This window comes from Lampetra planeri, chromosome 27 (genome assembly GCF_965212315.1).
Source record: "Lampetra planeri chromosome 27, kcLamPlan1.2.h2, whole genome shotgun sequence".
Lineage (NCBI taxonomy): Eukaryota > Metazoa > Chordata > Hyperoartia > Petromyzontiformes > Petromyzontidae > Lampetra > Lampetra planeri.
This window is the reverse complement of record NC_136133.1, coordinates 2,853,316-2,868,780: the sequence shown is the minus strand read 5'-3', so window position 1 is coordinate 2,868,780 and position 15,465 is coordinate 2,853,316. Positions and strand designations below refer to the sequence as shown.

At 50.6% G+C, this 15,465-nt stretch overlaps 1 protein-coding gene across 1 annotated transcript in view; it reads left to right on the top strand.

Annotated features, from left to right (window-relative positions):
- Nucleotides 1–2,311, top strand: part of LOC144728022 (scavenger receptor cysteine-rich domain-containing protein DMBT1-like) — a 46,620-nt gene extending 44,309 nt beyond the window's left edge. The window contains exon 41 of the mRNA XM_078607229.1: nt 1,808–2,311. Within this exon, the coding sequence (XP_078463355.1) occupies nt 1,808–1,983 (176 nt within the window). The 3' untranslated portion in view covers nt 1,984–2,311. The remainder of the gene's footprint in view (nt 1–1,807) is intronic.
- Nucleotides 2,312–15,465: the final 13,154 nt, after the last annotated feature.

The window sequence follows — 15,465 nt, the reverse complement described above, 5'->3', positions numbered from 1 at the left end:
TGGCCGCCCTGGTTAATATTGCGGGTTTGAAGCTTTCGTGACTGCAAAGATTCGGTAAAGTCACGTAGGTAAAAAAAGAAATTAAAATTAATTAAAAAATATTTTATTTTCATTAATTTTAATTTCATTTTTTACCTACATGACATTCAAATTAATTTAAAAATATTTTACTTTTATTAATTTTAATTTCATTTTTTACCTACGTAGGTAGGTAGGTAAAAATGAAAATGAAATTTTAATTAATAAAAATAAAATATTTTTTTCTTAATTTTAATTTCATTTTTTACCTACGTGACTTTACCGAAAAAACCAAAGGGTATGATTCCTTGCAGTCACGAAAGCTTCAAATCTAGAACTACCTAGAATTGCATTGCGAGATAAAGCAGCACGTGGATTAGAGAACATAACGCGACCATTGGAACCTCCTTTGCCAGTAGCAAAATATGATAATTGGTTGTTTACCCTTGTATCTGGCAACAAAACTGACACCTCTTTTTTATGGTGTAAATGCTTACCCCGAGCTCTCATACTCTGATGCTGCATTGTCTTTGAGTTGTGCGCCTTTTGGCGTCATCTGGTCCAACACCATGTGAGACTAGGCTCTAAGGAAAACTGTCTCAGGTGTGGACCGAGTATAATACTGCGGGTTTACTAACTGTAAAACTGCACAACGTCTGCTTTCAGAGTGGGTATTAAAGTGTAGGTCATGTTTTGATTTGAAGCTTTCGCGACTGCAGGGATGCATACTCTTTGGTTCTTTCGGTAAAGTCACGTGGGTAGAAAAAATAATAGATTGCGACGTTTCGATCGCCACACAAGCAATCACCTGAAGACGATTGCTTGTGTGGCGATCGAAACGTTGTGATCTATTATTTTTTCAACGTACATGACTTTACCGAAAGAAGCAAAGAGTATGGATGTTATTCGAAAGAATAGGCCATAGTGTGGCGGCGTAAGGGGGCAAATAGATACATTTTCCATTATTATTTTTATCACCTAAAAATTGCCCGATGGGTTAAACACGTGGCAATCATCGCCCCCAATACTGTGAACTTTACTAGGACCATGCTGTACAAAATGATGTGGTAAATCAAACGGGAGAAAAAGTCTGCCATTTGCCTCCCCAATTTACCTCCGCTGATCTTGCCATCAACTAGGACACGTGCAATGCTTTAAAACGAAAGGCTTTTGTTACCCGTGTGGGAACAGAGAAGGCTTCCAGGTGAGCTCATCTAGGCCCCGAGAGAAGCGGTTGTCAGTAATGGCATTAAAACCAGGTTTTTATATATATAGTGAAATAAAGAGACTTTGTATTGTTTATACTTATGAGGCCGTCAATGTACTGGCTTGTCTGCCTTGTGCTTGCTTTGTTACAGCTGGTGGGTCCAATTCCGCTTCCGATGCATCCGTTTCCTATTGCTGCTTCTGCTATAGATTTGCGACTATTCGAACCGCTATTCTGCCGTCACTGCCTTCCCCGCTGTTGCTGATATTCATACCGTTCTCACGGCTGCTGAAGCCTCCAATCAACTTTCCCTACGTGGGAGGTCACCGATTCTCCTGTGCTGCCACCATGGTCTGAATCTCCCTTGACCCCTGCCATCAGTGCTATCGACTCCTTGTGCCTGTTCAGGTCGAGACACATGAACAGCATTAGGTCGTCGGCCCACCACCGACTGAATCTCTCCCACTCGATGGTTTAAGCGCACCGGTTTTTTCCACAGCATCTCAGGATGCGATCACATTTTTTGCACGTTTCATAAATTCACTTTGCATTGCATACTCCCACCCCCAACCCCCACCACAGCCTCCCTGGAGGAGCATGGCAGCGCTGGGCTGCCTGGCTGGACGGGCATGGTGTACGCCTTGGCTGCCACCCTGGCCGTCAGCGCCGTCTGCGTGGCCGCCGTGAAAATCTACCGCCTCCGCTCCGGAAGGATCCAATACCAACCGCTCGTCGACACCGATGCCTTCACAACCTGATGAGCCGTAGAATTGTATTCATAGTCGTAGTGGAAAATTTCAAGTTCTCGATTCAATTCATGGACTAAGCTGCAACATTGGTGTATCGATTAATTTCAAATAAGCCGTGTTCTTCAAATGATTTGTCAGGCATTTTAATCTCGGATTTCTTTTTAAAATACCAGTTGTTTTTATCAATGCTTTATCTGTTCGTAATCATGTAGTTAGGGTTATGGCTTCATACTTGAACACTGCACATGCAGGTCAACGCTTGAGTGATTCTTTGTATTGGGAGCTGTCCTCAGTACTTTGTATTGGGAGAGATATTTAATAAATGGCTAACGGTCAAGCGTCGTTGTGTGCTTCTTCTGGACATTGGGGCTGGAGGTTCGTCCAAAGCATCTCCTCAGCGTTTCCCTCACCTGGGATTGAGGTAACACATTCCTGCGGAGGGAGCTGGTAGGAACGTTGGGTTGCTCGGTCAATGGCCAGGGTCAACGGCGGCGTGGTGTATTCCACAAATATGCCCGACTGTGAGGGCGGGCACAAGCCGGCGTGAGTAGGTTAAACGTTGAGTTTTATAAGGGCACCACGGGGTGACCAGCCCCTCCCCACCCAGCCCCACCCCCCCACCCTCTCCACCCAGCCCCACCCCCCACCCAGCCCCTCCCCATCCAGCCCCACCCTCCCCACCCTCTCCACCCAGCCCCTCCCCACCCTCCACACCCACGCGGACATTGACAAAAAAATTGCTCAAAAGGCTCAAGTAGTAGGAAAATAATCATTGAGAGGTGCATGACTACCTAGAATTATACCCTTTGGTTTTTTCGGTAAAGTCACGGAGGTAAAAAATAAATTAAATAAATGAAAACTAAATTTAAATCACACATAAGCGTTTGTGCTTTCGCTACGTTGTCCCCACCTGAAGAAGGACACTTGTGTTGCGCCCGAAACGTCGTGATTTTATTTAGTTGTTTTCATTCATTTTCTTTTCTCCCTACGCGACTTTACCGAAAAAACCAAAGGGTATGAATCTTTGCAGTCACGAAAGCTTCAAATCTAGAACTACCTAGAATTACATTGCGAGATAAAGCAGCACGTGGATTACAGAACATAACGCGACCATTGGAACCTCCTTTGCCAGTAGCAAAACATGATGATTGTTTTTTTACCCTTTCATCTGGCAACAAAACTGACACCTTTTTTTCATGGTGTAAATGCTTACCCCGAGCTCTCATACTCTGATGGTGCATTGTCTTTGAGTTGTGTGCCTTTTGGCGTCATCTGGTCCAACACTAGGGTGAGACGAGGCTCTAAGAAAAGCTGTCTCGGGTGTGGACCAATCAACTTCAAGGACAGTGCATACATTATCAGAGTTGTGTTTTTGTTTGCATTCCGACCGCAGGTATTGTGGTCAATGCAAACATGATTCCTTGTAAAAAAAAAGGTGTCAGTTTTGTTGCCAGATAAAAAGGGTAAAAAACCAATGAACATAACGCAAGTTTAGCCCAAGGGTGGAGACTACGCACGTGACCTGTACTCCAGCACTGTGGAGGCGAGGGTTGATGGACCACACACAACTTTGGCAAAAACTTCCCCGTGGGGTTGGGCAACTGCAATACATACTCTCAGGTTTTTTCGGTAAAGTCACGTAGGTAAAAAATAAAATTAAAAGTTAATAAAAATAAAATAATTTTATTTCCATATATTACCTTTATTATTTTTTTATTTTATTTTTTACCTACGTGACTTTACCGAAAAAACCTGAGAATATGAATCCTTGCAGTCACGAAAGCTTCAAATCTAGACTTAACTGCAATACAGTGGCCCGCCAGGAGAGGGCAGCACAATCAAGTCAAAAAAGTGGACTCCACCTTGCCCCGTCTGTGTGGGGCAGCGTTGCCCCCCTTCATATGCGTAGGTTGCCTACGCGTGCACCAGTTTGCTCCCACACGTAAACGCTCATACTGGTAGGAACCTCCTGGTTACACCAGCCCACAGGGAATTGTTGTTCCGTCGTGCAGGGAGGGGCTGGGTGGGGAGGGAGGGGCTGGGTGGGGAGGGGAGGGTAGGGAGGGGCTGGGTGGGGAAGGTGGGGCTGGGTGGGGGGTGGGAGGGGTGGGGCTGGGTGGGGAGGGGAGGGGCTGGTCACCCCGTGGTGCCCTTATAAAACTCAACGTTTCACCTACTCACGCCGGCTTGTGCCCGCCCTCACAGTCGGGCATATTTGCGGAATACACCACGCCGCCATTGACCCTGGCCATTGACCGAGTAACCCAACGTCCCTACCAGCTCCCTCCGCAGGAATGTGTTTAAATTGGCCGTGAAACCCTTAATACATAGAGGACTGCAGAGCTTGGGCAGTTATTGGAGCCAGCTCAGCGCGTGGTTACAGCCCTCCTCCTCGCCTGTGGTTCTTTTTTCCGCGATAGCGAGCGAATGTTGCGAGACAGTGGCAGCCCAGCGTTAGAAGCTAGCATCCATATTAAAGACAGGCCCAAAATAATGTTCAGTTTTCAGTTTCAGTTTCATTTATTTGGTATATCCCTGTGAGCCATTCACAACGAAGATCTGAGACGAGCAAACAGCGGGCTGCAGAACTGTGAGCTCACACGAGGGGGTTGCAGAGATAGCCCGAAGGCTTGCGGTTTAGAAGCACTATTCAGCAATCACGGTGGCTGCCAATGGTAATCGAAGCTCCTGAAGGCATGAAGATGAGTGGCGATTGGAGCAGAAATTTTGGGGGGGGGAACCTTCGGGGCCAATTTTGAAAACTACCCCATAGCAGCAGCAGCCCCACAATGAGAAGCCCTCAGAGGTGCAAGCAGCCACCGATGAGAGTGATGGGCAGCGAGTGCAACCACGTGCACAGATAGAATCTGAACGTCACAGGAGGAACAATAAGGAAGGCGCGATAGCCATGGACAGGGGTCGGCAACCAAAATAACAAGAAGAGCCATTTCTTTCCAATTCGGTACAAAATTCAGTATTTCAAGAGCCGCAATGCATCTGAGTACATACTGTACATACGTACATATTGTCAAGAAGCAGCCCGCAAAGAGCCGCATGCGGCTCCGGAGCCGTAGGTTGCCGACCCCTGGCCATGGAGGATGCCTGGGAAGCGTACTTCAGGCCTGCAAAAAAAATGTGATTCGTGAAAGATTCGTGTTTGGATGCTGCGAGCAGGAGGAGGAGGAAGGCGAATCAATTGACGGCTTCATCGCGCGACCGAGAAGCGGTAACGGTGCGAGCATCGCTCATCGAAAGCGGATATTGCTCTTGACAAGTTTGTTCTCATTTTCATATTCTTAGGTTTTTTCGGTAAAGTCACGTAGGTAAAACATTAAAATTAATGAAAGTAAAATAAAATAAAAATCACGACGTTTCGGAGGCAACACAAGCCTCCGTCTTCAGGTGGAACCGTCACAGCCACGACAGCTGTATCGAGTTTAATGTTTTACCTACGTGACTTTACCGAAAAAAACCTAAGAATATGCATAACAAAAGGCTGAGCCTTAGTTTTAACGAATACGAGCGTGGCACGTGGTGGAAGACAGCGCTCACGATGAGTGCAGCACAGCAAAACCCGCCCATGGAGCGGGGCACGTCGCAAGACGCGACAGATCGAGAGCAATCGACAGAGCGGTCTGGCGTGACGAACAGCGAACCGCGTGAGCAAAGCAGCGATTCTCCTGCCGGGCCTACAGCGTGCAACTGCTGTGGCGATGAGCACAGGTCGGCAAAGGGGCCGTTCATAAATGACGTCACGCACCTGGGGGGGGGGGTCAGACATTTGTGACGATGTGTGACGAGGTGGGGGGGGGGGGTTTGAGAAATGTGACGTCACATCAAAATGCGCAACTTTAAATAAATATAGACAACACGTTCTACTTAGTTAAATATACTTTTTAATAAATGTTTTATCCTACAACATCAGAGTGCAGCGCCACATTAAATACGCACGACAATGACAATAGTTTAAAGCGATTTGAAGCATGTTTTATTTGGGGGGGACAGAGCTTTGTGACGTCATATTTGAGGGGGGGGGTCTGACTTTTTGTGACGCCGTGTGACGAGGGGGGGGGGGTCAAAAATCGTCCAAAATCGCGTGACGTCATTTATGGACGGCCCCAAAGAGCAGCGTCCTGCATACGGGGACACGTGCGTGTGTGTGTGTAGGTTGTGCGATCGGCCCACATCACTTTTTTCCAGAGTGTGCCTCTCACTCACATGGCCGTCTACGCCAAAAGCGTTTCCCCACGACGTCGTTTGTTCAAAGGAATGTGGAGACGACACAGCCCAATGATGTGAAAGCAGTGGCAAGCGATTCATCGGGTTCGCGAACCACCTCGCAAGGTTCATGCCACGCTTTTCAGAAATGCGCTCCTCCCTTGAGGATTCTCGACAGGAGGCAGTCTGACCGCTGGCTCCCAACGCAGTGGCAGGAAATAAAGGACCCGAATCTCAAAGGACCTCACCTGGTATGCAAATATGTAGACCCTAACGTCGGTATATTTGGAGTTTGCACGCTCTCCCCGTGGTCGCGTGAAATTTTCTCCAGGTCCTCCGGTTTTTACCTCCACATTTAAAACACACACTTGTGGTTTTTTGTTGTTATATAGCTGCTATAGATTTCCATAAGCTACTTCGCAGAGCCGTCAAACGGCCAGGTCGCTTCTGAAAAATTGCTATTTAGCTCAGTGGGCCTTGTTAAAAGCTGTTAGTATAGTCTCAATGAGCTCTCGTGGGTGCTCTACGGATTGCGACATCGCAGAACCACGAGCCAGGACGGCCACAGGTTAGCGATGCCTTCAATCGACGCCGAATCGCAGTTTCATTTGTGGGCCACCACCAGCCAGGCCCTGACCACCATCAAACCGGCCCAGGCCACCACCAACCTGGCCCTGACCACCACCAACCTGGCCCTGGCCACCACCATCCAGGCCCAGGCCACCACCATCCTGGCCCAGGCCACCACCAACCCGGCCCAGGCCACCACCATCCTGGCCCAAGCCACCACCAACCTGGCCCTGGCCACCACCATCCTGGCCCGGGCCACCACCATCCTGGCCCAGGCCACCACCATCCTGGCCCAGGCCACCACCATCCTGGCCCAGGCCACCACCAACCTGGCCCTGACCACCACCATCCTGGCCCAGGCCACCACCAGCTTGGCCCTGGCCACCACCATCCAGGCCCCCACCATCCTGGCCCAGGCCACCACCAACCCGGCCCTGACCACCACCATCCTGGCCCAGGCCACCACCAGCTTGGCCCTGTCCACCACCATCCAGGCCACCACCAACCTGGCCCTGTCCACCACCAACCCGGCCCAGGCCACCACCAACCCGGCCCAAGCCACCACCAACCTGGCCCTGACCACCACCATCCTGGCCCAGGCCACCACCAGCTTGGCCCTGACCACCACCAACCCGGCCCAGGCCACCACCAGCTTGGCCCTGGCCACCACCATCCAGGCCACCACCAACCTGGCCCTGTCCACCACCAACCCGGCCCAGGCCACCACCAACCCGGCCCAAGCCACCACCAACCCGGCCCTGACCACCACCATCCTGGCCCAGGCCACCACCAGCTTGGCCCTGACCACCACCAACCCGGCCCAGGCCACCACCAGCTTGGCCCTGGCCACCACCATCCAGGCCACCACCAACCTGGCCCTGTCCACCACCAACCCGGCCCAGGCCACTACCATCCTGGCACTAGACCACCACTTGCAAGCGCCGTAAAAAGCCCTGCCCGTTGCCTTGGGCGTCCCGCCCACCCAGCCCCGGTGCTGCCAATTGCTCGGTGGCCCCAGCGCCTCATTCCCCTGCCGGGCCACGTGGCAGGCGGCGGTGGTGGCCACCTCACCACGAGCGCCTCGCCCGCCTCGGGGCAAGAACACCGCGTGGGCTGCCGGCAAGAGCCAAGACTCCCAGCGGCCCCGGGGAGATGGTGCCAGCTCCCTTACTCCAGGCTGCCCGCGGGGCCCACGAGGTCGCTAAACTGATGAAGCGTGTGGACTAAATTCTAAAGGGTTTTTATATTTTTAGCTCTTTTACGGAAGCTGCCTGGCCACAAATGAGAACTAAATGAAGTGGCTTATCAGGTGGACATGTATAGCAGCCAAATACAACTGGTCCCTGATAGGTCAGGGACCAGAAATTTCTACTTCAGATGTCTAACGGGGAATTTATACCAATAGCAAAAATACGTAGTGTACGTGTAAAACAACACAATGTGCACATTTATAAGCAACCTTTAAATAGCAAAACTTATCAAACACTTGATTAAATACATTTTCATGATCATTTCGAAGCAGCCCTGTACACTTAAAACTTCCAATTTTTTTTAAGCGGAATTTTTTTTATCAAGGACTCAAACACAAGTATCAAACACAATTTTAAACAGCATTTTATTCAAACAATATTTGACCGTAACCTAAAATTTTCATCTTACCTTGAGTTGATGAGTTATGCTTAAGGGTTGCGACGGTGTTCAGCGCTCAATTCGGCGCAGATCAACAACGGCCACTCGCTACGTGTAGGCGAGCACACGGATGGCACAGAGATGACTGCGCATGCGAACAATCCCAGTTGTCCACAGGACGTCCTCGTCACCCCCCCCCCCCCGCCAAACAAGAGTTCAGCCGAGCCAAGTCCCAAACAACAATCGTCACCGGTGTGTTGGCAGTGAGTAGACATCAAAGTCCGGGTCGCTGGGCTAACCGCGACGCACCCCACGGACGCCGTTGTCGACTCGTCATTGCGTTGAAAACGACGCGAACACGAAGCTACGCATATCGAGGACCACCTGCACTCTAAACGTGGTTCTAAATGTGGAGGGGGGGGGGAGCCGGTGGACCAGGCAGGAAAGTGAAGGCAACCACAGCGAGAACTTGCAAACCTCCAAATATAGACAAGGTCGGGATTGAATCCATGACCAGGCGACGTAGCTGGATTAGTTGTAAACCTGGTGCAGCGTGTGGGGTCTTCAATGCTTGCGAGTCCATGACACCAGGTTTATAGTGGTACCTGTTGATGTACATCTTGTTCATAGCCACGTGGGCACACTTGTGGGTGGACACCAGCTTCATGTTGTGCGTGTAGTCATAGAACGACACTGAGAGACCAAAACCGCGAATACAATCCGTCAGTCATCGTAGTAGTTGGCTCCGAAATTCCGCAAGGAAAAAACTTTTATTTATTTTGTCAAGTAAATATAAGAGCCCTCGTCATGATCATACATCTGGGGGAATCGCAGCAGTTACCTGGGATTGCCTCACCCCCCTCCACAAACACCATCAGCTCAAAGAGTAATTGCCAATAAGATGTCATCATGGCAGCTCGCCACATTTAAAATGTAGCACCATGGAAGGTGTTGTCGCATCTACCTCTTCGCGAGAAGAGCAAACCTCGCGTGGGGAGCTCCACACGGCTGCTTATTGTGGGCATCCACAAATACATCGTTGATTTCGCAGTAGCAGAATGGCATAAATTGTGACACCCGACAGGACACAGACCCATCAGGCAGCTCCGTCCATGTCGCTCTGCGGTGGAAGTAAACGTCAGTAAATTCATCGACGTTATTAAAGCACAGTTTAATCACGTAGCAAATAATACTAATACAACGGTTCGGACCGTGACAACGCGTAATGTTGTGCGCATAGCAGCAGTAACCCAGCCACGTGAACCACCCTCGGCTCAACCCTGCTTAGCTGCCCAAGATCCGATGCAATCTGGAACATCCCAGGTGTGTACACTATGAGACCTCCTTTTCCAGTGGCAAAATATAGTGATAGGTTTTTACCCTTTCAAATGGTACAAAAACTGACACCTTTATACAAGGCATCATGTTTGCAATAACCACAACACAAGCAATCAAAATGCAAACAAAAAGAAACACCTCTGATAATGATATGCACGGTCCTTGAAGTCGATTGGTCCACACCCGAGACCGCTTTTCTTAGAGCCTAGTCTCCATTGGTGTTGGAATTTGACTGCTTGTGTTGTGGTTATTGCAAACATGATGCCTTGCATAAAGGCGTCAGTTTTTGTACCAGTTGAAAGGGTAAAAACCTATCACTATCCCAGGTGTGATTTGACCACAGGTGCTGTGGGTGTTATTAAAAACCGCTCGTAATTATTTTTAAAAAAACGTGAACGCAATGCATAAATGGACATTTATTGAACGCGAAAGAAAAAAAAAACGTAGGCGCAGCTCCGGTCGTCAATTTTATTGCCGGACAAACGTGGACGTCATTTCGTAAGGAGGGGGGCACTTCACAGCGCCTCCGGCATCGACCAACTCCCTCCTCCTCTTCCCACCACTTCCTCCTCCTCATCATCATCGTCATCGCTGCCGCTGCATGCCCCTCACCGCACAGCAGCAGCACGAAATACTGGAATCGCAGAGTTCACACTCCAATATTTACGTGCTGCTACGGTGCAGGGGAGACGATGGGGGGGGGGGGCAGGGGCGGTGGTCCGAGTCATCTCGAGCTGAAACAAAAGTGAATCGTGAGCGATCGTGGCGACACAAAACACTGAAACCACTTCAATCAAAACCAGCAGCAGCAGCATCTATTGTTGTACTGCACTCCTATACCATCACGTCCAGTGATCCCCGTACCTTCACAAATCCGCACCGACCAGCGTGGTGAAGTATGCTCAAGTAACTCCCGCACGACGTGAAGAAGGCCGTCATCCAGCAGTGGATTTTCAAAAAGGGCTGGTACACGTACGCATTTTGATAGATTTGTTTTTTTCTCCACGCAAACAACCTTTATTGGAACAAGGGGGGCTTAATAGGGGAGCCGTTATAGCTGCCTGCTCGGCACGAAGGGGCTCTCTCTCCTCTCCTCGTTTCACGCGGAGCACAGCGGAAAACTTCAGCGCCGCGAGCTCCGCTCCCAGTCTGGGCTCGATCTGGGTTTCGGCGAGCGACGCCAATCACAGACGGCTTGCAACAAAACAACAACAACAAACAACTTCGTCCCAAGTAGCTACGAAAACAAATGCTACACTCGAGAAATTTCACCAGGAGCCCCCCCCCTCCCCCCAACTCCTTTCCACCCCCCCCAACCCCACTCTTCTCCCCAGCCCCATGGCAGCAGCGATCATGGGCCGCCGCGGTGATTTGCGGTGAACATTCCACGGGTGATTTGTCTTCCGTGTAATGAGGCAGCAGGCCAGAGGCCCAAGCGAATGCTGAGTAAGCGCACGTAGCGCCCCGCAATTCGTACCGGGGCGCGTTCCTGGACCACGGACGGACGTGTGGGAGGGAGACGGGGGGGCCCCCGTGACGTTATCGTTTCTGTAATCTTCATGCATCGCCGCTTTTTCTCTGCATCGAACGTAATCCCCCGTATTTTATGGGGAGAACTCCTGCCAAGAACATACATCTGGTCATCCTGAGCAACATTTCTTTCCAGGCTCTGACTGCCGATGAGACCCAGGTCAAAACCGATCCAGAGTTTACTTGCCGAAAACAAAGGGGCTTCGGATTATAAAACATGTGAATTTATACGGACAGAGATGCAGAACGGTTCTCTGCTTAGTCGCACGCGAGTATTTTATTCGTTTGTTAAAAAAACTTTCCAGACAGCAATGCCAAGACCGCGTGCCGCACGGCACCCAGGCCGTGCCTTCAAGGCGTATAACCACAAGCGATTATGATGACGATGGCACTTTAGCGATACCAGTTGGCGCATACGATGAATAAATGGTCGATAGCGATGGCGTGCTTTTAATTGGAGGTTATTTCACAATTCGCCGTCGGCGATTTAAAAGATGCGGGAACATCCCCCATCGTAGGTGGTGCCAACGACTAAAGAACACTGGTGCTCTGGGCCAATGGCCTAATAACGCCTGCGGTCACACCCGACCAGACGAGACGCGCCGTGGGGGTTCAGACGAATCGTCAGACGATGACAATGAGTGTGGGTGGCGTGGTGGGCAGGGAGCGGGGGGGACTGAGGGGGGCCACGTCACGGTTTTCATCTGGCCCAGACTCTAGACTCCAGCACCCTCTCGCACGTGCGTGGAATTTATCTTGCAAGCCTGCAGCGAAACGGCCTAGTCACGTCGGTGAAATGTGCTCGGTCATGGCCCCCGCGAGCTAGCGAGCGAGCCGCCCACGCTGCACCGCAGCAGCAGGGGGGGCCATTGGTAGTGGCGGCAGCGGCGGCGTGCCAGGGAAAATGACCTGGCTCTCATTACGGGGGTGTACGGAGGGCGGAGTGAGTGAACACTCACCACCGCCAACGTCCAGTGGCGCGGTTCGGGGGGGGAGGGGTTCGAGCATTGATTGTACCACGTGTCTCGTTCTCAACGTCTCACTTCAATTGCTTTTGCCTCTCTCTCCGCTTGCCTGCCAAGTGTGTACACCGGCCGTCGTTTAGTTTCAATTCGCCCCAATGAGACGCGCGTTACCCGCCTCGTCATCTTCGTCACCAAAGACCACGCCGCTTCCCCAAGCTGCTACCGCTGCCACAGCCACAACCTCCTCCTCCTCACGATCCTGCGATGCTACGATCCACCCAGCCGCTGCACACGAGCCGATTTTATCGCTGCATCTCCACGGTGGACGTCCTCCCGGGCGTGCTCCCTTCTCCCTCGACTGCCACTCCGGCAGAGGTCGCAACCGGGTACCCGATACCCGTACCCTACCCGATGGCCGGGTAGCAGTTTGCGACCCTGGTGCGGCCGGGTACGGGTACGGGTAGGCCGTGAGTCACTGGTGAGGAGCCGTTTGTCACTCATTTCGGGTAGGGTACAGGTAGGGAACGGGTACCCGTACCCGGCCGGGTACGGGTACCCATTTGCGACCCTGGTGCGGCCGGGTACGGGTAGGCCGTGAGTCACTGGTGAGTAACTGTTTGTTACTCATTTCGGGTAGGGTACGGATAAGGAATCAAAACCCGTTTGCGACCTCTGCACTCCGCTAGTTAAGTCTTGGACACCGGCCATAATCCCTTCTAACAAAGTGTCCTGCCCAAGTCCACTTACTTTTCTCTTCGGCGGTCAATATTAATCTCTCAAACTCTCTCCGTGAAATCCCAACAACACGTCTCTCTCGAGCATTATTTTACATGGACGTTGTCACGAGGAGCCATTGGAATCGAGAATAATCTTGTTTATCTCCGATCTCACTAATCCGGCGTCCCTTCATCTCTGTGCGAACCGTTACTTGGCGAGTCGCACTGCCAGCAAGCCTGCGGGGGAGACCGCTGAAAAACTCCCCCCTCCCCTGCCCCCGCGTGAGGGTTTTACTTGCGTCACCTGCGCTGCACATGGTTCAATTTCCAAATGCCCAAGGTGTAACGGCACGCGTCACCACGAGTAAGCACCACGGACCCAGGCAAGGTTCTGCACCACTGCATCCAAGTGAGCGTCTTGTGCGTGAATCGGCTCCAAGCTCGTTATTGCCGTATTCACCAAATTATAAAAAAGGCGCTCCAGACAGGAAAGGAGGACTTTGAAGAGGGTGGAATGGCCACGCTTTACCCCACCACGCACAACCTACCGATTAGCCATCTGTGGTGTATACGGACGATGCTGGGTGGACTTTGATTAATTACCAGGTTTCCAATTCACTCCTATCCTACTCGCAGAGGAAAACAGCATTGTACATTTTCTTGAATAAAATGCGTTTCAAAGTCAAAGTTCTTCTATCAAACCACCGACGGTTAATAATCAGGACGCTACTGTAATGAAATGCCAACGCGCAAATCCCTGCAAATGACGCGAGAAATCTCTTCTGCAGAAATATTGCAAAATGAGAATACTTTATAGAATAATAACTGGAAAATGTTGACTTAAAGCTTTCGGGAGTGCAGGAATTCATATTCTTCCGAGTCTTTTCGGTAAAGTCACGTAGAATGTTATTTTCTTTGAACCTTTCTATGTGACTTTACCGAAAGACCCAAAGAATATGGAAAATGCTTTTATTAATAAGTTTAATTATTCATTCTCTAGTTCGTAGAAACCTGGCGATGTAAATCGATTTGCCAATCACCGAATTTTCTGGCCAAACTTTATCGCAGACTAATTCCAATCGGAAAGATTTCGAGCATTTGCACGTGCATGCTGTGTAATTAAATTATCACAGAGTTCACAAAAATTGGACAAACCACCCGGGCTGTTCAAGTTAAAGGCGCGCGCTGCGTGGCAGGCCGTGCCAACAACACAAAATCGCAACAATAGTCAGGTCCGTGGGCTGCTGCTGCTGCACAATCCGATGATGACTGCCACCAGATCCGCCACGCTGTGGGGGGTGGCGGGGGTGGGGTCAAACTCACCACACAAATTCCTGGGCTCGGAGCGCGAGACCCACGCACCGTCGTTACAAAGCCGGATGGGTTACGGGGGCTGCGATGACAAACTCATTATTTCTCAAGGGGGGTTTTTATTTTTTAATCCTCCCATAGCATTTCAGCTGCGTTCATCTCCCGTGGGCAGCCTCCCCCCCCCACCCCAGTCACTGGTGGAAATTCCACATGCCAATGACGGGGGATAGATTATTCCACAGGGAAGGGGGGGAAAAAAACAACACCGTGGGTTTCCACAAAGTATTTGAGTATGTAAAATATATTAATTATTATTCAGCGGATAAACGTTACTAAGAATCGACTTTCGATGATGTGGGGGTCATGGGGAAGGGTGGCCCCCAGACAACAAGAACAGAAAACGTATCCACGAAGCTATAAAACATGTCGTCATTTGGCGATGATGCTGCTGCTGTAGTCCACAATTTCACAAAATAATTGACACTCGTCCATAACGCCGTGGCCTTAAATGACATAAAGTATATAATTGGCAACGTTTTGGGGGTAATGGCCCTTCTTCGTGGCACAAATGTAGTAGAGGCCAGAGAAAGAGTGAGTCATAAGGATTGGAAACTGCACTTGACACCATAGGGCCCGAGTGAGATTTATATTTTTCATATTTCGTGTTTGCCAATTCGTTTTCCGTCACGTGGTCACAAAGCGACCCGGCTCGAAAAGCGAACTATTAAAATGGAGTGCACGTAAACGCATTTTATTTTAGCCGCAAACCCTGGTTTATCCGCAAACCAGATGACCTGCGCGTACGCTCGAGTCAACAGCGCTTACTTTAGCAAGCCAAGCAAGGAGAGCATACGGCCGTGACGGACAACCCGAGCGGGATCATAACTGGCGGCCTCACCACGATGCCGCCGCCCGATCCGATGAGCAAACGATTTTGCATTGTCCACTTACTTTCGGCCAAAATCGACCTCATTGCGCCCGATGACGCCCGGGGCCCTTGAGAGAGTCGAGCAGGGAAGAGCCTGGCAAGTTTGGATGAGTCACCAAGGGGCTTGCCGGGTGTTGTAGGCGTGGGGGCTGCCATGTGGTTGGGAGACAGGGCAGGGCTGTGTCACCCGCCCCCTTATTGCCGTGGGTTTTCTCCAGGGTTCTCCAGATATCCGCCCGGATGAAGCCAAACGCGAGCTAATGGAGATGGCCAAAACATCCAAATG